Source organism: Mytilus edulis, chromosome 8 (assembly GCF_963676685.1).
Source record: "Mytilus edulis chromosome 8, xbMytEdul2.2, whole genome shotgun sequence".
NCBI lineage: Eukaryota > Metazoa > Mollusca > Bivalvia > Mytilida > Mytilidae > Mytilus > Mytilus edulis.
In genome coordinates, this window is record NC_092351.1 from 74,590,494 (window position 1) to 74,616,441 (window position 25,948).

The following is a 25,948-nucleotide window of genomic DNA, read 5'->3' on the forward strand; positions in this document are numbered from 1 at the left end:
AATTTTTCTAAAAATTTAATTTAAACACATGACTCCATTTTTATATTTAAACAACTATTTTCTAATGTCACATGTAAAGTAAGTTCCTGACCAGCTAGAACTGGTTCCTCTGCTGGTTTCATCATAATGGCTGCCTGTTTCCAATGTGATACAGTATCTAATGTAGTAAAATGTATCCCATCATACAGTTCAAATTCAAACCAATACACAACAGCAGTAACCTGACCTGTTTCCTCAGAAACAACCTTCACCTTATTTTCCATTTTCAAAAAAGATGGTGGATGATGTTCTGAAATTTCTTCATTGAGGTCAAAGGTTAGAAGTTCAAATGGTGATGATAGTTTTCTGTGGGAAAACTCTAATAGATCAATATCAACATGAGTTGTCATCTAAAAAATTAAAGATAGAATAATATTAGTATGCACACTGTAGAATGAATATTCAAATATTGATAATATAAAGCCATTTTTGTCTCCCCTTGACAGCATGTAAAAGGGAATTATTGTTTCTGGCAACGGCAGCAGTTTGTGAAAGTTTGTCAATTGGTCAGTTAAGGGAACCACCTAATGAGTCTGTATTTGGTATGTGGTACACAGCTACTTTTGCATTGGTACTATTTCTGTACTAAAAATTTGTAGTACTGGAAATCTACTTTTAATATTCAGTACTATTTTGTTACTTTAAAATTATTGTAATATTTAGGTACCTGTGTTTTACAGTTCTTAATTTGTACTTGAAATTTAGGTACTACAGATTTTTGGTTACTACCGTTACATTTTCAGCATTTTGAGAGTTTTTCTATTTCAAATCTCTTAAAATTATGATTTTCAAACATGGAATATTGTATAATTTATGTACCAAAATATTTAGTACAAATCAAGTACTGTAAAATACCAGTACCTAAATATTACAATAATTTTAAAGTAAAGAGATAGTACTAAATGTTAAAAGTAGATTTCCAGTACTACATATTTTAGTACAGAAATAGTACCGATGCAAAAGTAGATGTGTATGCAGTTGTAAAAGCATCAGTACATGTTATTTACATGGAGGTTAATTATTTGTGTCCCCTCAGTCATAGTCTATTGACATTGAAATTTTTGCAAAGTTTACAGTACATGTTAAAGTGTAAGATTTGGTAAGATTTAAGGGGAACCACCTATGATATTACTATTATGCAGTTGTATTAGCATTGGCATATCTTAGAAATTACAAGGCCTGTTTGCTCAGTCATGGCTCATTGACTTTGAATAGTTTGTATAATTTATATGTTATGTTATTTTAATTCCACTATCTGTATTTTACTGTCAAAATAAACAAGTCAAATAGATGTCTTAGAATATGGTAGTAGAATAATATTAAAGACAAATCCCTCTATTGTTTATGCGCATATACAAGCGCAACAGTACTATGCCGTCAGCGGTTTATGACGTCGCGGTTTCCGCGAACTGGAAACGTTTATTAGAGTTATTCCTCTTTGAGCCGATGGAGAGAGTGACAATCGTTTTGATAGGTTAATTTTCCGAGAAAAAAAAATGAAAATTGTTTTTATATAATAAACATGTTCAAGAATTGGATAAAATATGAGAATGAAAAGAGAGTCAACTATACAGCAATCTAACAACAACAAATACACAAAAACGACTGCAAAGAAACGATACAGAATCTGGATACTCGACAGAAAGATGAGCCAATCAAATTATAATATAATACTTTTTTCCTTAATTTTCTATATGTATAGACTTTCGTAGGTTCTTAATTATATCAATATTTTACAAATCATTAAGAAAATACGAAAATCATCAATCATTCTGGTCATATCCTCAAAATTCAATGTATCTTTAGCAATAGGTACATAACGTGCCTATGTATGGATATGGCAAATTGCACTGACGTATTTTGAATGTGTACGGCACTTACATTTTTACATGAATATAATAATTAGATTTCTGATAAACACCAACAAAACAGTAACCTAACGACGTATACATGTAAAACAAAGTACATCTAGAGAAGTTAACATAAAAGCTTCTAACATTCTAGGTTTTTTATATGACCATTCCGAGTTTGTTCCGATTTACCAAATTTGATATTTATGTGCAAGGTGCTCAATTTTTGTATGAAAAAAACATAATCGTGTCTGTGTTAAAAAGTTGTCGGAATGAAGAATTACAGAGGAATGCATATGGAAAAAAAATCAATTAAAATGAGATTTGAGAAAAGAGGTCGGACTAGGTTTTATCCATACTCACGGTATGACATCTGTATGAGTATACTTAGACTGAGTTTCTAGCAACATAACGGAATATTTCGACATTCATTGATGCCTAAGGATGAATGATCAAAACAGATGTGATGTTAATTAGACCCCGTTAACACTTGCAAGTAATTGAAATAAAATCTATCTCTGAAGAGCATCTCTCGTTTTCGATCTTTTAAGAACTTGTGCGTTTACATTTATATACATTGCATATCTAAAATAATCGGTCTAACCATTTCGATAACAAAAAATCGTAGAAAATTGAATAAAGGAAATATTTGGTTCATGAGATAATTATATGCTTCTGCATTTATTAATTTTATTTTTGATTAACATGTCATAAGTAATCATAAACAAAGAATTGTCAGAAAAAAATTACGTATAACGGAAGATGAGTAATTTACAGAAAATAAAAAATAATAATGAATAAATGCAATCGAAAAGATATTTTTTAAAAGGTGCACCGAATACCACACGTATAGTAAGCGAATATGGAACGAATAAGTAACAGGGCATCAGTTGAGCACTGAAACGAGTATTTACGCCTTAGTATAGGGTTATTTTACCTCTTAGAACCAATATATAGCATCAGAGGCAAGAAAAAAAAATGGAAAATATTTGTTTAAAAAGGTGTTACCTTTAACAAACATATTGTAAGCGAATAAGTAGCAGGTCATCGGTCTAGCGCTAAAACTGGTACATACGCGGTAATAGGTATGTTTCACTTTTAAGAACCCATACCTAACACCAGAGACAAGAAAACAATTGAAAAGATTTGTTTCGTAATAGGTGCAACGTATTTCAACGTATAAGCAAATAAGGAACGAATAAGTAATGGTATCAGTCGAGCGCTGAAACGGTTCCTGTCTCAACTCAGGAGTCGGTAATTAAGGGGTTGTTGTTTGTAAAAGAACTACATCTATTAGTTTTTCATTAATTTTGTTTTGTTATTTTCTAGTTTGAATTGTGCTACATTTGTCCTTTCGGGACCTTTTGTAGTTGTTTATGCGGTATGGGATTTGCTCAATGTTGTAGGCCGTACTTTGACCCATAGTTAATAATTTCCTGTGTCAATTGGTCATTTGTGGAGAATTGTGTTATTTGCAATCATACCACATCTTCTTTTTTTATTTATATATTTTCAGAAGAATGACGCAAAAAACGTCGAATTTGTTTGGTTTTTATTATCTCTATGGCACGTTCTGTCAAATCATTTGAGAATAAACACTGAAATCAGCTTTTTTTAAGAACATTTTTAAACTGACCATGCGCAGATTTATTTTCATATCTACAAAAAACACTTGGAATTTTATATCGATTGATTGATTGAAAAGTCGATCGCGATTTATATAAAACGTTTTCACTTGAAGAAAAATCGGTCTTTTAAAACTACATCTGGAGATGGAATTTTTACGTCCGATTGAAGATCAATCTTTCTCATTTTTGCAATACTAAAGATCGGCGATCTCAGAAATGATCGATCTTTATTGTTAGTGGAAACGGAGTCTTATATTTCTAATGATTTTAAGTAATTATCATCTAAATAAAAAGGAATAACATTCTTAAACGAAATTAAAATTCATGATATATACCTGAAGCTAAATTCTGTCTTGTCTTTCAGATATACTAGCTTTGATTGAACAATGATATTAATATATAAAAATGTCTTCACTATTTTAAAAAGAATTTCTGTTAAACACATAAGCACTATGAATAACCTGAAATGAAATGTTCATAGAAGTATTCGTGTGTACATTTGTACAACGCATTGTTTTCCAACCACCGCATTTATATTACGTGTCTTTGATTATATACTAACTTAAAACTAAGTACTATCATGTGTAGATTAATGTGAATTTAAAACAAACAAACAAACAAATCAGCAAATAACGAGAACTGGGTTGTCCCTAATTTGTAAGAATATAGCCTAAACCGGCCGAACGTCTTTCGACGTTGTTTTTAGAATTGGCGCAATATGTTCCCGCCAATTCAAATTGTTACCCCCTTTTTAGAAATATCTCTTTTTCCATTACGGTGACCCCATCTTTTTATTTCCTTATTTTGTTTAGATATAAACAACGCATATTCTATTGAAGACTCATGGAGAAATTATTGGTCAATTTTTTTTAAACTTAATTTTTTTATAGGTATTTCACAATAAAAAAGGCGGGAAAACTATTATAGCAACTTATCATTATTATTTTCCACTCAGAAAATGGTGATATTATTAAAATAGTTTGTATTAACAACTAGGTTAACAAAACAGACAAGTTTTTATTGGATACGGACTTTAAAAAAAATATTACACTGCTATTGAGTAGAAGTCCCAATTTCCAAATTCCGTGAAAAAGATGGCGTTTTAAATCGAAAACGAGGTCGGTGACCCCATTTTTTTATTTGCTTATTTTAAAGCTTTTACCTAGCCTAAAGTAAAAATAAAATATAAAGAAGATATTATTGGTAGATCTGAATAGAAGGATTTGTCTTTAAGTCGAGTAAAGTATATAAAAGAGACAGATTTGTAAAAGCAAATTGCTTGTTTCTGAATCCTGAACATTATTTCATTTGTATAATATTGTTTCATCATGTTCATGATGAATTATCTGAATAAATATTGTTTAAACTAAAGTATATAAATTTTTTAATGCATTGTTTGTTAAATCCTTCATTTAAGGAAACATTTTAATCTTTAAAAAAAATATGTACAAAAAAGGGGAGAACAGTATGAAAAATGGCTGTGTAAATTATATTGTTGAGTTATTTCAGATCTTAGTCTGACAGTTATCTACCCTAAAAAATAAAAGAGTACAGAAATGAAACACCAAATTTCAGTCATGGGTATATATAGGAATCATCTGTTATTACATAATACCTGAAAATCATTCATAAATTTCGCCACAGTGAATCCGAGTGTGACTTCATCATTAATGACAGCACTGTCCATCTGTAGATCTACGGACTCAACACAAACTCCATGTATAGTAACTCTCCCAGGCAAAACTCTTCCTTCTTTGGTTAAACTGGTCACCCTGTGAAAAGTCAAAAATTTATTTGATTTTCTAGTCACAACTTATAAGTTAGAAAATAAATAATAGAAGTATATAAACTTTAGGGTATTTAGCTGAATTTGCTCAGAAAGAGTTGGAATCTGTCTCCAAAAAACCCTCTGGGTGCTGCAACCATCAATAAACGTATTTACGTTTTTGGTAATTAGCTGTATTTTGCCTCCGAATGACCTTATATCACCTCCGAATAACCTTTTGACGTCACGCAACAATCACTTTTTAGTTGTGACGTCAAATGTTTTGAATTATGAAGTCAAAGTTTACGGGAACCTGTGTGATGTTATGTGATGGCAGACAAATTTGCATACAAGTGTAAATACGTCTATTATGATGTAAAATGTTAATAATTGTTTATGGGAACTTGTTTGACTTTAGGTAATGGCAGACAAATTTGCATTTAACAAATCTATTTTAACAATATGACAATGTAAGAAATGCAGATTGCAATGTCAATACTGTAACAATGGGCAACAAAATGACTTTTAGGATTTTAAGACAAAAAAAAAATTCTGTTACAAGGTAATTTTTTAATTTTAACATTTTAAAAAAAACTTTCCTGCATTTGTGCAGGAAATGCAAAATGACAAGATGTAGGAGAAATCTTCACCAAAAATGTAAGAGCGGAACTGAAAATCCTGGCCAAAGATGTGTACCAACCTGAGCAAAGCTATATCTTCCAGAATCTGTTGTCTCAAAGCTCCACATGTGTCTATTATGTCACACACCAACAAATTATGCAAATTAGATACACTCCTAACATTATCTTCTATAAATAGACAACTAAGGTCAAGATCATTGTTCATGGCTATTCTAATTATATCATTATGGACTTCCTTCCTTGCCAACACAGTAGCATGGGAAATCCCCTGTTTTAAAAGTTGAATCGTCAAAAGAGATAATTCTAAGCACATGTCTAAAACGGAAACGTTTTCACTTTCGCCTTTTATCACAAATTTTTCAATTGCCTGGCAATATATTCTGTTCATGTCCAGATTGTTTAATTTTGAGATTTCTGTCCTTTCTAGTAAAACGGGGTCATGGTAATTCTGCACGACAAAGTTTTCTGCCATTTCTACATCACAACTCATAATATCTGAGTCTTTCACTTGACAAGAATTTAAATGCAGGTAGTTTCCATCTAGAGTAAAACACAAATGAAGCTTGCTTCCACTACGGATTTGGTAGTTATTCTGCACTGCAAAAAAAATATCAAAAATTCTTAAAAAATGTACAATACTGTAAATTCAGAAATTACTGCATGCATTTATTATTGAGATACATGTATATTTGAATAATAAACAAAAATGCGAAATTATTTCTGTGATTTCATCAAATTTATGTATAATATTCAGAATGAGAGTTCTTATATTACATGTATTGGGATACTCACACAGACACCTTATTTGGAATAATAAAACCTGGCAATTATTTCTGACTTTAGAGTTAGGACTATCATACCTGTCAACCTCTGAAAATGAAAAGTCAGGTCATGACCTGCATTGAGAAAAAAAATCTCAGGTCATAACGCGTACGACATTTTGCTGGCTCAATTGAAGAACAAAAATATGTTTACATATAATTTATATAGTCAATATGTATATGAAACAGTTAGAACATGTTTACAAGTTTATTTCAGACTATTGTTATATTCCATAGTAGCAGACTTGAAAGAAAAAGAACTGCACTTGGTTTCAGTTCATAGCAATGCAAATGTGTATTCATTTTACAAGAAAGAAGAGCACACAGTGTATCCTTATTAAGATCAGCCCTAAACTCTGTAGCTATTTTCTTTACTAAAGAAAATGCCCTCTCACTGTCTGCATTGCTGTTTGGCAAAACCAGTAATGTTTTAGCAAGTTTTGAAAAAACAAAAAATCTTGGCTTGTTAAGAAAAATGTCATGCAACTTGGACATTTCTCCCCAAAATGTACCAATGTCAGTTTCAGGGGAAGTGCAAAGTGGAAGTTCATCTAATAAAATATCGTTACGTAGCTCAGGTAAACAGTCCTACATTTTGACTTTTGGTTACATTGAAAAAGACCGATAAAACCGAAGGTCGTATTACTTCTAAATACCGGAAACAATTCCGGTCAGAAATCCGGGTGAAACAGGTAATGTAAGAAATTCCCGGGACCAGCCGGGTAAAGAAAAACTCCCGGGTGAGAGGTGAAAATAACGGGTGTCACCCGCAAAAAACGGGTGAGTTGACAGGTATGGACTATTCTATTTAAATCTATGTTTGTGAGTAGGAAATGAAATTGTATATTTGGACAAGGGTCAAGAGTCATGTATGGTAATACTGTTACACATCTATTTGATGTATGCAAATTTACTCAAAGAATATATAAGTGGATATTATAAGTCCACCCTTTTCCTCCCACACCAGTTCTAATTGAATAGCCTTAATTGATAAAAAAGTGAATTGATGTAAAAACAAGACAAAAGAAACATTTAACCATTGATTTTTGTAATATGGGTTGTCTCCCATTAATGAAATACAAGAGAAACCTAAAAAAAAAATGATTGCTCAAAATTGTTTTATGTATATATACAAAAAAATATATATGATTTATGATGCAAAAACAGCCATTATCTTTTCTGTAGATTTTCTACTAAGCTATTTGTTTTGCCCAAATCATTCTTCTGCATTGTTCTGCATAAATAATAGATGTTAATTGTAAGTGCCAAAATAAACACTCTTACCTTGCCCATTCTGACAATAACAGAAGTTAGAGGGCAGCACAGGATAAATAGCTTGTTCCCAGCAGTTTTTATTGGTTGGATCTGTTGATATGGAGATGTCCTCATCAAGGTGAAGGTCAAACCATAGTGCAATGGCATCCAGCTTACCACACTTTGTCACATCAACATCAGCATCCCACTGTATTCCACTACATAAAATGTCTAATTCCTGTCAAATGATGCAGAAATATTTGATACTGTAGATTCAGAAATTATTGCTTGCATTTATTATTTCGATTTGCCATTTTAGACTGAAATGCGATTTTTATTTTTGTGATAATGAGAAAAATCCTGTTTAATTTGTATCAAAATTTCAAAAATGTGAGTTTTGTGATTATAATCCTGTCACATTTTTCACAATACATGTAGTAAAAACATTTCAATAATTTCTGAATTTATAGTATCTTAAAAGATGTATGTGACATGAAGTGCTTCATATGTATCTACAAGACATAATAAAAACAGCACACATGGGGTTTCTTTGAATTCAATATAATTAGTGAGACACCAATTTTGTTTGATTTTGTGGGAACTATTTTCAACTAATATCATATATTCATGAAGGTTTGTATGTAGACTTTGACAAAACCATGATATAAAATATCCAAAAAATACAACTTTTCCTCAATTACCCACAAACAATCAATCAATCCACAGTTACATAAAGGTGACAAATATATTTGTATTTTCCTTGTTCCTGGTCTTTTCTGAATTTTTATTGCAATTTCGATGTATTTTCTTTTTTTTTTTAATGGAAAAGGGAAAATAAAAATAAGTTTTCTTATTCAAAAATGTCAGTTACTTAAAAAACTAGAATTTAAATATTCTGAATCTAAATTTAAACAAAAATTCATAATCTTGAAAGTAATTTTGTGAAAAATTATGCTTTTGTTTAATATAATATGTTTATTTTCATTCATTCTAAAACATATTAAAAGGATTTAGATAGAGAGCAAAAAATGTGAAACATGATATCCAAAATCTACAAAGTGAAAACTCTTATTTATTGAAAAAGCTAACAGCATCAGCCATGTGATTTAATAATGAAGGTATTTTCCAATATTAAAAACTATAGCAGAACTAACCTCTAGACTTGTAAAATTGACCTTGGTAAGAATTACTGGGTCAGCTAAAGGTTTATAACTCCCTCGTAATGTTGACAGATTTTCTGTAGTGTATGGATCGACCCTTGACCCAGTTGTACAGTGTATAGGAATGTATGCAATGTCAACATTCTGTAAACCTGAGAATAAAAATCTGCAAAAAAGCATAAAAAAAGTAATCAACTGAAAAACAAATATTTCTAAAGGTTGTTGCTTTAAAAGAAGCTACTGAACCATTGGTTCTATTTGGTTAAGTTGAAACCATCTGTATGAAAGTTTAGGTTTGATTTAGTTGACAAGATATTGACTGTATGGAATATCTGTATCACACCTGACGTTCTATGAAGTGTTTTTTTAACTTCAGTTAGATTTTTTATTTCTATTTTCCTCACATTATGGTTTTGATTTCCTCCTGGTTGACTTTTTAATATTTTTCTCAAAGTGTTGGATATTTATGAAATATCAAACTATTTAAGGAATGACTGTAATATGTTTTCTGTCTATGAAGAAATAACATAAAAAATTTGGTGCACACTGAATAATGCACATAGCGGGTTATTTAACAGTGTGCACCACATTTTTTATGTTATTTCGAATAGACAGAAAATATATTACAGTCATTTCTTATAATTTAATTCTAAATTCCATTTTAAACCGTAGAAAACCATGAAAAAACGTTGATGACGTTACAGTCATATGACTAAATTATGTTTATGGGCTGATAACAAAATAACGTCAGCCAATCAGAAGACCTGTTACATCCAAAATTAAATTATTCGCATATGGAATTGTATTTCTTTTGATTAATGGGTAACATTAACTTTAAAAATCATTTATAAAGAATTTTTCATCTAAACAATTCTTGCAAATGAATTTGTCCTTTTTTTTTATTTACAACTAAATGTCTTTATTTTAAACTATTTTATTTATTATAGATTTTTGCCTGATTTCCCGACAACTGGTATGGGAAAGAAAATCACTGTTTTGACAATACATTTTCTACTTTGAAATGTACAAATAGATTTCTACTTTGAAATTTACAAATAGATTTCTACTTTGAAATGTACAAATAGATTTCTTTGAAATTTACAAATAGATTTCTACTTTGAAATTTACAAATAGATTTCTACTTTGAAATTTACAAATAGATTTCTACTTTGAAATTTACAAATAGATTTCTACTTTGAAATGTACAAATAGATTTCTACTTTGAAATTTACAAATAGATTTCTACTTTGAAATTTACAAATAGATTTCTACTTTGAAATTTACAAATAGATTTCTACTTTGAAATTTACAAATAGATTTACAACTTGATTTTCTGTTTTATCTTTATTTGCCCTCATTCATGTAATGTAAACATTTGAAAAGTCGTCTACAGCGAGCTTCTATTCTTGTTCGTCTAATTCTACATAATCTACATGTATATTCGAAAATTTACCTATTTTTGTTCCTAATTGTTTCACATTCTATTGGACAAACATATATTGTAGCTCCACATGGTATGACTGTAGGGTTTAACTACAATAAAGTTTCACAAGTAAAGTATTACATAACATACATGTATACATGAAAAAGATTCTACCACTCCATCTAATAAACTATGCTACACCATTTCTCCACTTCAGATAGTTAAATTTCTGTTTTTCTATTAACAAGCCTTGCTGGCTGTCGTAGTTTAAACTTCAACAGTCAACAAAAGTTACTTAGCATTTAATGTTATATAGAAATAGAAATTCTTCATTTGACCAATATGGACTTCGCAGGTTTTATATTTCATACAATGATACAAAGATTTTTTTTATGACAACAAAATAATAAAAATACAACATAATAGTTCAATAATAGTTAGTGCATGCACATGAGAGACAAAAGTTAATAGGGGAGACAATTAACATGAAAAGATTACTTCCCTTTGAACTGTAGTTAATAAACTTTCATGTCATGTTCTTCAGAGTTGAAAATAAAAAGAAACCCTTACTCAGATAATTCAAATGCTATCCAAAATTGAAAAAAAACCAAGCCACTTCAAAATTGTAACTGAAATAAAATTCTGGAATATGTACTTAATTAACCATGCTTACAATTGTACAGAACAGTTAAGTCAAAACTTTAGAAATTGGACTTGTTAGAAATATCATGCATATAATTAGTTATCAAAAGTACCAGGATTATAATTTTATACACCAGACGCGTGTTTCGTCTCCATAAGACTCATCAGTGACGCTCAGATCAAAATAGTTAAAAAGCCAAATCATGCTTTTTACAGCTGTTAAAGTATATACTTTTTTTCCAGCTGCGGGAATTTACTACGAGAGAAAAAAACAGGATTAAACACTCTGTACCTCTTCCTTGTCATCGTCAACTGGAATCATTAAATTCTGTAGAGCGTGCTGTACTGTACTGACAATGTTCTCTCCAAACAAAGCTGCATCAAACGTCTCCGTCACTACTAATGAAACTCTATAAGAGAAATTAAAGACATGTATTGGCCCTACTTCTATTACAAGTGAGTCAGGGTATTATATAATTACTAACGGATGCAGCCACTTTCATTTTTGACAAAAACCATATGAAAAGTGACATTTTTTGCATATTTGATAGGTTTTCATATTTATAAGCTTGAATCGGAGCGTTTTTAATGAGTAAATCAGTTAAATTTTTTCACATAAACTAATTGAATCAACTAAAATAGACACTTAAGTGTTTAAAAAGTGTCCAAATTCATTCGTTAGATGAACCTGAAATTTGAGGCCACAATTGGCCCTTACCGAACCTACTCCTTTGGTTTCAATAGCTGACCTCTTACAATATTTCTAGTAAATTCATTCACAACATTTCTAGACACAGACAGAGTGATTAAAACAATTTATTGTTTTAAAGATCATATATCATTTTCTTATTTTTACATTGTCAGGTTGCTGTCTCATAAATGTCCTGCACAATTAACCTATGAATGTACTGTGGATTCATTATTATTTGTTGGATACCAATTTTTCATGGATTTCGTGGACCACGAAATTAAATGTTCAAAGAATGACATATTTTCCATCATGTCTATAGGAATGATAGGATTGTATGCAGATTTCACCAAAACCACACAATAAATTATCCAACTACATGCAAGTTATCCTTTTAAATCCATGAAAAAATGGTACTTGAGAAATAAATGAATCCTCAGCATGTTAATAATGTGTAGCCATTGAATGTCTGTAAAAACTAATTTAAACTTGTGTGTTATTTAATGTGTAGGTTGCACTTTTTAAAAACAGCTGTTTCTCAAACCACGCCTCTTTTGGGGAGATTTAGAATATTCATAGAAAATTAATTTTGTTTACATACTGGTTCCAAGTTATAATCTCTGTGTTCCCTCTCATCATGCTCATAGAGACATCACTTGGGAATGTTACCAGTAAATATACATGTGCAATTTGTTTATATTGAAATCTGTGGCAACCTTTTTTTTCAAGGTAGGGGTAGTTAAGAAAATTAGTGTTGGTTTAAATTGTGAGAAGTTCAGGGCATATAAACGTTGAAAATATGCCACACAGCCCTATATTTTGACCTTTGTAAAAAATTGTAGTGCATATGAACTTTTAATTTTAGGATAAGATTTTATTCTAAACTTCATAGTAAAAGTGGTATAGTTTTAGCCGTAAAAAGAATTCCTATGGCAAATTGCATTGTCAATATTTACAGAAATGCAACCTGTAACTATGGTCACAGCTCAAACCAACCTACCTGTCTGGAATGTCATCTGGAATTAGGATGTCTGTAGAAGTTTTACAGATCAAGTCAATTGTATCCTGAGCTTTGTTAGCTCTGAAGACATCATTAGCAATCTCACACATAGTTTTTGACTTCTCACAGGCATGTATTTCAGGTATACCTGCCTTCATGGCAAATAAACTGAAAGTAAAATGAGTACTGTAAATTCATTATAATTCAATGGATACCATTTTCTGTGGATTTCATGGATAAGATAAACCAACAAATTTCCTATAGGCTTCTATGCAGACTTCGCCAAAGCAATGAAGTTAGATATCCACAAAAATTGGTACAAACGAAAATTAAGGTGGACCCAACACTTTTACTAAAATTAATTTGGTTCGTTTAATTTTCATAAAATTTTGACAAAGTATTTACTTTGACCCATAAACAAAAATAAAAAAATTTCAAAAATTTTGAACCAACTTTTTTGTCAGAAAAATTACACTGGTTATGTATAGCAGTTTGACAAACACCAATTTTGATCATTAAGAAGCTTAATATTCCATTTACAACACAATGTAATCAAAACGTTTAGCTGACTTTACAGAGTTATCTCCCTGTAGTGTTAGGTACCACCTTAATGATTCCACAGTATGTGATAGAGAAGAAAAATAAATACAACATATGGAACCATCAGACTTTCAGAAACAAAACAAGTTAGGGGTCAACATGGACTTTGAATTCTAAAACAATTAGTTCCTATAAAGTTAAAAACCTTATACATTGACTAAAATTAATTCGACTCGTTTAATTTTCATACAATTTTTACAAATATTAACTTTGACCCTTTGACAAAAATTTTAAAAAATCAAAAATATTGAAATGCACACAATGACACAGAATTTATTGAAAAGAAAATCATTGGATATAAAGCAGTTTGACAAACACTTATTTTTATCATTGAGAAACTTAATATTTCCTTAACAATAGAATGTGGTTAAAATGTTTAGCTAATTTTACAGAGTTATCTCCCTGTAGTGTTATGTACCATTGTAAGTTAATCATATCTATTGCCTGTCTCATGCATTCATTCATTTTACTGGGCATTTATCATTCTCTTCAAATAATATAAAAAAGATGTGGTATGATTGCCAATGAGACAACTGTCCACAAGAGACCAAAATGACACAGACATTTTACAACTATAGGTCACCATTTGGCCTTCAACAATGAGCAAAAAAATAAACCCAGCAAGACAAGTATCATGTATATATATATTCAATAAACATGATAAATACCAATTTTCTACAAATATTATTAAATATATCAACAATGATCAAATAGGTTAAAATCAGTTTTATACTGAAATGAACAATTCACCACAATGGGTTATGCTTTTGTACATGTATTTCAAAACTGAAAACCATTCAAAAAAAAAGTTTATTTCTCAAACATTAAACTCAAAGACGTCCACAGTATTTACAAACTAAATCAAATACAACATTAGCATAATATATCAGTTGCTACATGTATCTCATTGACATGTGTTTAATATCTTCTTTTATACAAATATATATTGATCATGAAATAAAAAATGGAAATGAGGAATGAGTTATAGAGACAACCACCCCACCAAATAGTAAAAAAAACAATATTTTTTATAAAATGATCTACAAACTCCAAGATTATTCATACCTTAAGATTCCTGTTCCAGAGCCTATATCTAACACTGATCTATGACCTCTTTGTGCTGCTCTACGTATTGCAATACGGTATGCACAATTACGTCTCACATCATTCAACATTCGGAAATGCCAGCGCTCAACCAGATGACTGCAAACATTTTCTAAATTCTGTCTGGCTGCTGTGTAATCTGGATTAATCTGTATAGATCTTCTGATGTATAGGGCTGCTTCTTCAATGTAACCAAGTCTGAATAAAACAAATAACATTGAGAATCTATAGATCTTCTGATGTATAGGGCTGCTTCCTCAATGTAACCAAGTCTGAATAAAATAAATAACATTGAGAATCTATAGATCTTCTGATGTATAGGGCTGCTTCTTCAATGTAACCAAGTCTGAATAAAATAGATTCATGTATATATTATCTTTGGTTTTGAAACTTGGCTGAACCATTTTACATTATATCATATTCAATAGTTTACATGGGGTCAGGCTGTGTCAAAATCTTTTTCAGCTAGTACTAGTCCCATCCCAAAATTGACAAGTTTCCCTTATATATATTAAAATAAATTTTCACAAATTTTTACCAGCCCTCAAAAAGAACTTTTGCACTTTCCAATATTGTGCTACTTTTTTTCTTGATCTGTGACAATTTCACCACAAATTATTAATGGAATCAGGTTGTTTTGGCCCTTGACCAATCTGGTACCAATTCAGCCCAAATATTCTAGCCCCAAGTTCATCATTGACCTTATAATTAATCAATAGATAATTACTATTATAAATATCGAAGTCAGAACGTTTTATATTTGCAAACTGGTTTATTAATTTATACTTTTGCTGATTGATTATTAATCATGTTTATTTTCATGCAAATCATTTACTTTAGCTTTCCATACAAAATTTTGTTACTCTTCTCTACAAAATGACAAAATTGTTTTCTGCATTTTGTGTTCATGTTGTTTCAGAATATCCATATTCGTTTTAAGTTATGCAAGACTCATTATACATTGTTATATTCAGGCCTTACCAGGCCTAGCTACAATAATGTCCTTATTAATTTAACGCTTAAATCAAATTAAGGAATTAAGGACATATAATATGTTTATATGGCTAATGGGTTTAGAAGTTCTAAAACACCTATTTAATTTAATAATCAGTTTTATATGGCACTAATGGTACTTATAAACAGTTGAATAACATTTTTACATGTTGAATATACATGTATACATATATAAATATCTGCAGTTTTAATTTTGCTTTTGTGTTTATTTTCATTAATCTATACTTGATCATTTGTATATCATTAAGAATTAATAACAATCATTGTAATAAATTGTTTGTAATTATACTGCTCTTTAAGGGCATCCTTGATTGACAATAAAAAATATTGTATTGTATTGTATTGTATTGTATAATTAATATGTTGTATTACCTCAAAGGGGCACTAGCTACGAGACATGTTTTTACAAGACATGTGTGTTTTGGTTATTTATTTTAAAGGAAAAGAATGTCAACATTGAAAGTTCAACAAATGTAAATGATAAGCCATTTGATTGACTGATTCTATTTACAAAAAAAATCCTTATTATACAGGTAAAATTAATGATAAATATAAATTTTTAATCTTTAATATAAAATTTAACCATTTAACAGACCTAGAAAAATCCAATTGCATAAATTAACTTTGGAAGTTTGGATGTGTCTGTAATTACTCTGTATGTCTGAATTTGATTTTGTCTTGTTCTGCTGTCTGTTTGTTCAAGAATATGCTATGGATGTCTACAAGACAATGTATTACTTTATAAAATAGAATAAGTCTGGTTTTTAAGCGTCTCTCAGCTAGTGGTGGCTTTTTCAACTGATTTACACGATTTTGCTCTTGTAAACGTAGTTGTTGTGTACATATTGGACAGCTGGTCTCTGTACCTTTTCTAATTGTATCTGTTGTTCTTTCATATGGGTGTCCAAGCAACTACAATTATATTTTAGTTTGGGTCTTACTTGAGGATGTGATGGTGGAGGATGTATTTATGCTGGTAGTTATTTTTCTTTTGTGAGATGGAAAGGTCATGAAGGTTGGTATATCTATCAGCATGATCAGGGTGAAATGCCATAAGCCAATCTGACTCCCATCGAACTGCTGAGTCTAGGTCAAGTTGTAGCTTATGACAATCATCTTGTGTTTTTATTTCCCTGTAAATTATGCTGTCATCAGCAAAGAGTCTAAGCTTGCTGTGTTGTAGGTATTCCGGTAAGTCATTTATATAGATGAGAAACAGTATTGGGCCCAATACTGTTCCTTGTGGTACACCAGATGTTACAGGTACTGAGGTGGAGGAAATGCCATTAATGACTACTGTTTGTGTTCTATCCTGTAAAGATGCCTGAATCCAATTTAGTGTGTAATTTTCAATACCATAGAATTTGAGTTTGTAAAGGAGGTGATGATGTGAGACTTTGTTGAACGCTTTAGCAAAGTCCATTATGATCAAGTCAATTTGTGTGTTTTTATTATTTGAATGTGCTAGTTCTTGAATGAAGTCTAGTAATTGTGTTTCACACAACCTTGATTTTCTGAAGCCGTGCTGAAGATCGTATAATATATGATGTTTTTCAAGATGAGGCATGATGCCACTTGTAATGATGTGCTCCATGAGCTTGCAACATACATAAAGGTATGCAGGTTAAAGATATTGGCCTCTAGTTTACGGGTTTGTATTTCCCCCCCTTTTTGAAGGCTGGTGCTACATTATAAAAAAAAAGATGTGGTATGATTGCCAATGAGACAACTGTCCACAGGAGACCAAAATGACACAGACATTAACAACTATAGGTCACTGTACGGCCTTCAACAATGAGCAAAGCCCATACCACATAGTCAGCTTTAAAAGGCTGATAAGACAATGTAAAACAATTCAAACGAGAAAACTAACGGCCTTATTTATATTAAAAAAATGAACGAAAATTACCAGTCCTTAGGTGTTTCTCCAGAATTAAGTGACTTTTTAAATATCAATGTGAGAATTGGTGAGATTTGTTCCTTTAGTTCTTTAAGGACTCTGCCTTTGATTATTATATTGTCCAGGCAGCAAGCTTTGTGTGGATTTATACCTGCTTCAGTGATTGTTATTTTTGGCATTTTTGGATGAATTTAACAGCTAGTGCCTCTTTTAAGGATATACATGTATGGCTATTTTGCTTTTAACATGTTTAAGCTTTACCTAAATAGCTGAGCTCCAATATTATTTAGAATAGATTCACAGTCTGGGAGGATTTCACATGCCTGGTCATAACATTTAAACAGATCATCAATTCTTTCTTCAGAGATCAACTGATTTGTCCATTCTGTCATACAGTGTATAAAGTCATCTATAACTTCACTTTGTTTATGAGGTGAAAGTTTTAAAAAGAGCAAAAAATTGGCAAAGGAACGTCCATACTTTTTCTTTGAAAGAAATGACTTTGCACAAGACAAGGATGACTTGCTTATGTGACTTGTATCTGATGACATGTCAGAAAATTTGTAAAACAGCTAAATATTGTCATTATTCAATCATGGTAATGTTCTAAAATTCCCCCTTTTTCCTAGGTGACATGCTAAATTAAATGCTACAATTATCGATAACAATCTAGTATGCCCATATCATAATATAAATGTTGACAATGCTTATTAACATAAAAATAATTAAATTTCTGGTATTGAGAATTAATTACTAGCTGAAATAATTAAATTTGTATGTAATGGTTAATTTTAAACGGAATAAGAATCCGTTGAACTTAATTTAGAAAGTCTCCATCTTAGTCTGGGAGACGTTTATAAAATTGCATTTTACGGGATACTATTGAACAACTAAATAGACTTTGACATTTGACTTTGACATTATTCTGACTTTTTTTTTAAATCAAACAACTTTCCTCAAAATGAGTAACTACGATATGAACGAAATGACCCATGAGCACAGATATCCATCATTTGATTTTCGATTGGCTGAGTTCATTCTAGGAGGGGGTGGCTTTGCTATGGCTTGCATGACAAATTTGATGGGAAGGAGGCCAATTTATTCAAGTAAGTACCTGAGTACTACTGGTCATATAAAATCAACGTTATCTAGACTCATTGCAGTGGCGGATCCAGCCATTTTAAAAAGGAAGGTTCCCAACCCAGAGTAAAGGGGGTGTTCCAACTATATGCTCCCATTTAAATGCATTGATCGGCCAAAAAAAAGGGGGGGTTCCAACCCCCGGATCCCCCCTGGATCCGCCACTGCATTGGTAATCACACCACAGATAACTGTTAACTGGTATTTACAAAGCGAATTTTATTTAAGTGAAAAGTGACATAAAAATTGGTTAATAGCTTGGTCATGTTGCATTGTTGGTACTGGTAGGATTATAAACAAAGAAGATTTTTTATGATCAGTTTGTGAAAAGTTTGATAGCCGCTTCTTTTACAGTTTATATGTCTTATATGAGGGTAGTAATGGGGTACCTACATGACGTATAATCATGATAATGCTAAAAATTCTTGCCAAATGACGTTAACAGAAATTTTTAGTGCATGACGATAAAATGTACACGTTCCTTTAGACGATAAAAAAATCCGCTGAATTTGACGAATCAAACTATTTTTTCTCCAAAAATAACGGTAACGATAATCATGATAATTATTTGAGACATCTAACGAATCACAGTAAAATTTTAACAAATATGACCATTTCACGCCTGACGGTAAAGGGCATTACCACCCTCTTATATTTCCTGAATAAAACAAATTTGAGATCTGAGACGCAAAGCAAGAAATTATCAAATTTTAGAAATCAAAGCAAACTGTTCTATAATAAGTTTTACATATTGTATGCCTCTGTTTATGGAGCACCCCTCGAGAGGTGCAAGGGTACAGTTGAATCTGTGTACACTCCCCATGATTGGTATTAATGGAGATGTGTCACTAACATATTTACAATGTTCAATACTAATATTTATCTTAGGACCTTCAGCACTGACTGTAGCCATCGAACTTAACCACTAGACCATCATGACCATGAACCCACAAAATATTGATAATTATTAATAATCCACCAGAGACAGGTAATAAAAAAATCAGGAAGATCTTTGACATCTTTTGTATGTACACGTACATATCGTAATAATTTAAGAATTTACAGTATATACCTTTATATGTCATAGTGTATGTACATGTATGTATTGCAAACATTTTAGAATTTACAGTATATACTTTTGTTATGTACATGTATTTATCTCACAATCTTGTTATATTCTTGTAGATACACAGATATACTAAAGGTAGTTACTCACAATCTTGTTATATTCTTGTAGATACACAGATATACTAAAGGTAGTTACTCATAATCTTGTTATATTCTTGTAGATACACAGATATACTAAAGGTAGTTACTCACAATCTTGTTATATTCTTGTAGATACACAGATATACTAAAGGTAGTTACTCATAATCTTGTTATATTCTTGTAGATACACAGATATACTAAAGGTAGTTACTCACAATCTTGTTATATTCTTGTAGATACACAGATATACTAAAGGTAGTTACTCATAATCTTGTTATATTCTTGTAGATACACAGATATACTAAAGGTAGTTACTCACAATCTTGTTATATTCTTGTAGATACACAGATATATATACTAAAGGTAGTTACTCATAATCTTGTTATATTCTGAGGGCCTCGGGGAAGATAAGTAATTGTAACTAAAGAATTTATTATTTTTCTCTTTATTGTAGGTATATACAAGCATTTTATAGGTATAGGAGTTGGAGCTTTTGTTGGCCACCAGATTGTAGTATACAAAAACAACAGGAATAGAAGAGAACAGTTGATGTATGAAGATTATATGGCAAGACATCCTGATGCATTTAGAGAACCAGGTAAAAATGTATAAATATTGTCTTAAGGTTACACGATACCGAATGACGTTACGCCATGAGTTATCGTTCCTGACGTTATCGAATAACGTTCATACATATAACTTAAAAGCCAATGCAGCGAGTTTTGTGTGACATTTTTAACGTTAACTTCCCTAGATGCAGATTGCCGAGAGTTTTAATGCAATACGTAGCGGTTATTTGACATAGATTGTTTTATTGTTTTCCGGCAATCATTCTGCTCATTGTTAATCTTTAAAAAGTATTACTTTACTTTTTAAATATTCTGTTTCTTTGATATTTGGGCATCTGCACGCTTTATCTATATATGTTCTTATGCATAACAGACACAGTTTTATCACTTTATTTTTATTCTTGGTATAGATATAGGAAGATGTGGTGTGAGTGCCAATGAGACAACTCTCCATCCAAATAACAATTTATAAAAGTAAACTTTGGTTTATTTTTGCAATTAGTACTTATTCATGATTCACGCCGAATCCCCATGAAATTTTGTTTTGAAAGTAGAAATCTAATTTATAGAAGCTTAGGATGATGTGTGAAAAAAAACGGGGAATTTTACAACTATTAATTCGTTTTAAAATGATCATCAAAAACACCGCTCGGACAAAATTGAAATTTATTTGGATGAGAATACGGATAAATTAGGGGGAAAAGCACAATACAAGAAGACGTTGAAAATCATACAGAAAATAGTTTGTTTGTATGGAATGTAAAAAAAGTGGTTATTTAGCCGAATAACTTTTCCTGTGTTCCATGTGTAAACAGTCTCTGAAATCCATTGGTCTGTACAGAGTAAATTGGATATTATAGTTTTGGAAATATTTTAAAATACAGTGCCAGCTTTGTAATCCTATAAACCAGGTGACGGACAGCAACATCGAAATGAAGCATTAGAAAGTTAACGAAGGCTGAGAAATACATGGGCACTTGATTCGGCAGATTCGATACAGTCTGATTAAAGCCAGCCCCGAGTATCCACTTGCGTCTACAACTTTTGAATTTCGCAGTTGCTTTACTTATATAAAGAATGCATATATCATCTCAAGATTTGTTATGTAAATATTTTTTCACAAATAAAATGGAATATAATGACTGAATTATTCGGGTTAACAGTTTACAAGGTTTGTCCTATTTGCTGAGCAACCAAGTGACACATTTACACCACGCAGAGTACACTATACTACATGTATTGTATGTACCAAGTCAAGAATATGACAGCTGCTTATCATTCTTTTGATGTTTTTCAGCTTTTGATTTCGTCATTTGATAAGGGATGTTTTCGTTTTGAATTTTTCTTGGAGTTGTGTTATGTTATTTTTTGGAATGTGTATTTTATCAGGATCATTATTTTTCTTCATAATTTTCACAAATAACAGAACGTTTAATCTTTTTTGACCATTGTTGACTGGTGCATCAAATGTGTCTTTTATAAAAAAAAAATGTCTTCAAAATTGTATTGTGTCGTCCCAAACATGCATGAACTATTTGCCATTGAACGTTAAACAACCATCTAACCGAGCAATTAAAAAACTGTTAAATGAATCAAGTTTTTTAAAATACTATATTTCTGCATCACGGGATGCAGTGATGATACCATCATTGTCTAATATGATGGAGTTAAAAATCAGTAATTTGGATGAATCTCACGTGAAATGTTTCATTTAATTTTCACGTAAACTTAACAAAAATCTGATGGTATTTTATATGGTTTTAATCAAATTTTAGAACAAAGATATTATTTAAATAATTTTATTTCAAATATTTACGTGAATTTAACGTGTACAAAATTCCGGTGATTTATGCATGCATGAACTATTATCATAAGATTCACATGGAACCTGTTTACGCAAGTTTCAAGTATATGCTCGTTTGATGTGAAAATCAGACGATTTTAATATTAATTCATATGAGTGAAATTCCATGTGCAGGACGAAATAAAATTATATATGATTCAGTAGAATTTTATATTGCATTACTAGTAACTTAACGACAGTCGACAGGGGAAATGAAAATAAAATATACTCATTCAGATCCCGACACATATTTTTTCTTCATTTCTCTGAGAAGGAATTCCGTACACCATAACGTCACATGTTTTTGGTCAAATTCTAGGCCTATTGATCAACTTTGAAGCCATTTATTTCAAAAACAAGGATGGTGACATATGAGTTTCTATATGTGTATGGATTCACTATGCAATCCTGGATATTATGTTAGTTTTTTGTCTTACTCCGTATATAAGAAAATAGCCATCCATTTGAAAATCTAAAAAAATAAGCCGAAAAAAAGGCATTTCCCCTATATACCCAAGTAAATTTGTCGCCAAAATTGACATTTTCCTATGAAAATTACAAAAAAACAAAAATGGTGACCCCCAAATTTTATTACATATTCCGATGTAACTCGATTCAAAGTACACGTATGCCAAAAATTTTGGAAATCGGGAGATATGCCATTCGGTATCGTGTTACCTTAAATGAAGTAAATATAAAGTGGATTTCTTTCAAATAGATTTTTGAAAAATAGATATTCACTACAACGGCTGAACAGAATAAAAGTTGGCTTCGTGCAATAGAACAATGACCTCATCTTCATACCTCGTGAAATATATTTTGATCTAGTGCACTGTTACACATTCAATAACTGTTTTATTACCTAATGCATACTGAGTCAGTTCTAAAAGACCCATTTTGATTGGACAGCACGAATATATACCTTTCAACTAATCATGGTTATTGTTTTATTATACATCAGGGGAAAAAATGTATTTGATGTCAAGTATTTACCAAAACTAATTATATAACCTTAAATATAATCAATATTCTTTTTCCTTATTCATGTATGCTCTGTATGCCCCTTGTGGGCCCTTAATTGGAAATAAAATATGTTCTGTTCTGTTCTGTTCTGAATATGTAAAAGCATGTGACATTTTGCATGATGAATATGCTTTTTTATTCAAAATCTAAATCGTAAAGAGAAAAACAAACAAAATAAAACCAGTATGGAATAACAACATTTCCAGTAGTGTACCAGATGTGCATTTTGACAATATATAGTGGGTTTCATTGGGGTCTAAGGTCACACGGAACTGCCGTTTTTTTTTGTAAGCGTGACACTTGAAAGTCAAATTATTGTGCCGTGAAAACAAAAAATGAAGTCTAACGATACACAGGAAATTACAAAAAAATGAGAATTGCTTACGTACATAGTGTAAGCGGGATACGGGAATCTGACAAAACAGTAAGTGGGATCTGGGATCAGAACCCCCAATGAGACCCCATATATATGCCTTTCAGTCATGTCAGTGATGCTTGAGGCCAAAATATTTGTTAACCAATTACTCAATTTTTTTTTAAAAGTTTATATACTCAAAAAAGGATAAAAGAATAGTCAAAGCTTGGCAAGGAATCAAAGCTTTGCATAAGGAACTGAGAAATATATTCCTTCATTTAAAATAATTTTAAAAATAAGAACTTTCTTGTCTGGGCCTTTTAGAGCCGACTAAACAATATCATGATTATGAGTTTTTTTCAATGTTGAAGACTGTACAGGTATCTACAACAGCTTGCATCCACTTCAGTTGAACTTTGGTGGTAACTTGTATCATTGGCAATTATATCATATTTCCTTATTTTTGTATACTGTGGATTCATTTATTTTCATGGGTATCAATTTTCATGGTCTCATCACGAGTTGAATTTTTTGTCAATCACGATTCACAGAAAATAAATTTCCATGATCACAAAAAAATATCTATAAAAAGGGTCATGATAGCGAAAACGCGCCGATTATGAAGAATGAAAATAACCTTTTAGGCCCCTCATGTATGTTAACCACAGATTTAGATGAGCCAGTTGTTGTATGTGAAGGGGTGTATGCAGACTTTTGAAAATACAAGCAATAAAGTTTTTCCTCCCCTTTGTATCAACAGAAAAGTTTAGATTTTAATATTCTTCTAAATGTAATTTCAATTTGTTTTTTTTCTTTTCAGAAACAAAACTGAAGTACAAGGACGTTTTATCACCATGGTTTCCAACACGTTAATAGGATTGCTTACATAGACTCTGCTTTGAACTTTTGCAGTTTGATAATATTGTTATTTACTGAAGAAAGAATGTGTTTAAAAGTCAAAGAATTTGTTTTTTCTTTGTTTAGATGATTAATGTAATAAAATGTGAGACTTGGTAATCAAGCAGCGCAAGCTCTGCAGAAATTTTGTTTAAAGCTTTGTTTTGGAGAAATTTACAAAGTAGAACAGGCCGTATCTTGTTTATAGATGCATCATCATGGTCTCACATTTAGGTTTGGCATATTTTGTGTGTTGTCCATGAAATCAATTTGGTATTAAGGAGGCTCGCGGGTATAAGATTTTTAGAAAAAAATTAAACATTTATTTTTCATTACAAACTTTATTAATTACCTTTAGTAGTTGTAACTTTTATCATATGGAACAAAAATCATTCAAAAAAATCAATTCGTGTTGGCCCCAGGTGACTTTTAAAATGTAGATATCGAAAAAGCTCCAAATTATCTCCCTTTGGTGCAAAAATGCCATTTTTTGGTATTAAAATTGAAATATTTTTATTAACTCATCGGTGACCTATATTTTTTATTGTTGTTTTCGAATAAGCTGTACATAACTTAAAAAATTGTAAAATTTAGGCGATTTCTGTAATTTAGTTCTTTTTATACGACCGCAAATTTTGAAAAAATTTTCGTCGTATATTGCTATCACGTTGGCGTCTGCGTCGTCGTCGTCGTCGTCGTCGTCCGGCGTCCGAATACTTTTAGTTTTCGCACTCTAACTTTAGTAAAAGTGAATGGAAATCTATGAAATTTTAACACAAGGTTTATGACCACAAAAGGAAGGTTGGTATTGATTTTGGGAGTTTTGGTCCCAACATTTTAGGAATTAGGGGCCAAAAAGGGCCCAAATAAGCATTTTCTTGGTTTTCGCACTATAACTTTAGTTTAAGTTAATAGAAATCTATGAAATTTTGACACAAGGTTTATGACCACAAAAGAACGGTTGGGATTGATTTTGGGAGTTTTGGTCTCAACAGTTTAGGAATTAGGGGCCAAAAAAGGGCCCAAATAAGCATTATTCTTGGTTTTCGCACAATAACATTAGTTTAAGTAAATAGAAATCAATGAAATTTAAACACAATGTTAATGACTACAAAAGGAAGGTTGGTATTGATTTTGGGAGTTTAGGTCCCAACAGTTTAGGAATTAGGGGCCAAAAAGGGACCCAAATAAGCATTTTTCTTGGTTTTCGCACCATAACGTTAGTATAAGTAAATAGAAATCTATGAAATTTAAACACAAGGTTTATGACCATAAAAGAAAGGTTGGGTTTGATTTTGGGAGTTTTGGTCCCAACATAATAAGGGGCCCAAAGGGTCCAAAATTAAACTTTTGTTTGATTTCATCAAAATTGAATAATTGGGG

At 31.1% G+C, this 25,948-nt stretch overlaps 2 protein-coding genes across 2 annotated transcripts; one reads left to right on the plus strand and one right to left on the minus strand.

Annotated features, from left to right (window-relative positions):
• Nucleotides 1-18,544, minus strand: LOC139486263 (protein arginine N-methyltransferase 9-like). Its single transcript, XM_071271060.1, has 10 exons — nucleotides 17,791-18,544; nucleotides 14,577-14,813; nucleotides 12,912-13,079; nucleotides 11,516-11,633; nucleotides 10,612-10,691; nucleotides 9,153-9,324; nucleotides 8,029-8,236; nucleotides 5,983-6,520; nucleotides 5,133-5,289; nucleotides 1-389 (listed from the first exon to the last, which is right to left on the minus strand). Exons 1-10 carry the CDS (start codon nucleotides 18,078-18,080, stop codon nucleotides 21-23), a joined length of 2,337 nt encoding a protein of 778 aa, XP_071127161.1. The 5' UTR covers nucleotides 18,081-18,544; the 3' UTR covers nucleotides 1-20.
• LOC139486264 (uncharacterized) lies at nucleotides 18,491-24,685 on the plus strand. The gene is made up of 3 exons (XM_071271061.1): nucleotides 18,491-18,635; nucleotides 20,333-20,476; nucleotides 24,489-24,685. The coding sequence occupies exons 1-3, from the start codon at nucleotides 18,491-18,493 to the stop codon at nucleotides 24,539-24,541; spliced, it is 342 nt and encodes a 113-aa protein (XP_071127162.1). The 3' UTR covers nucleotides 24,542-24,685.
• Nucleotides 24,686-25,948: the final 1,263 nt, after the last annotated feature.

What these genes read in the sequence shown, in the direction of transcription:
- LOC139486263 (XM_071271060.1), bottom strand. Translation starts at nt 18,080, where the DNA reads ATGTCATCAGATACAAGTCACATAAGCAAGTCATCCTTGTCTTGTGCA. An exon ending in ATTGGAGCTCAGCTATTTAG is followed by an intron (nt 14,814 to 17,790) that starts GTAAAGCTTAAA and finishes TGTTTTATTCAG; the next exon opens with ACTTGGTTACATTGAAGAAG. An exon ending in CCAGATGACATTCCAGACAG is followed by an intron (nt 11,634 to 12,911) that starts GTAGGTTGGTTT and finishes TTTCTCTTATAG; the next exon opens with AGTTTCATTAGTAGTGACGG.
- LOC139486264 (XM_071271061.1), top strand. Translation starts at nt 18,491, where the DNA reads ATGAGTAACTACGATATGAACGAAATGACCCATGAGCACAGATATCCA. An exon ending in AAGGAGGCCAATTTATTCAA is followed by an intron (nt 18,636 to 20,332) that starts GTAAGTACCTGA and finishes TCTTTATTGTAG; the next exon opens with GTATATACAAGCATTTTATA. An exon ending in TGATGCATTTAGAGAACCAG is followed by an intron (nt 20,477 to 24,488) that starts GTAAAAATGTAT and finishes TTTTCTTTTCAG; the next exon opens with AAACAAAACTGAAGTACAAG.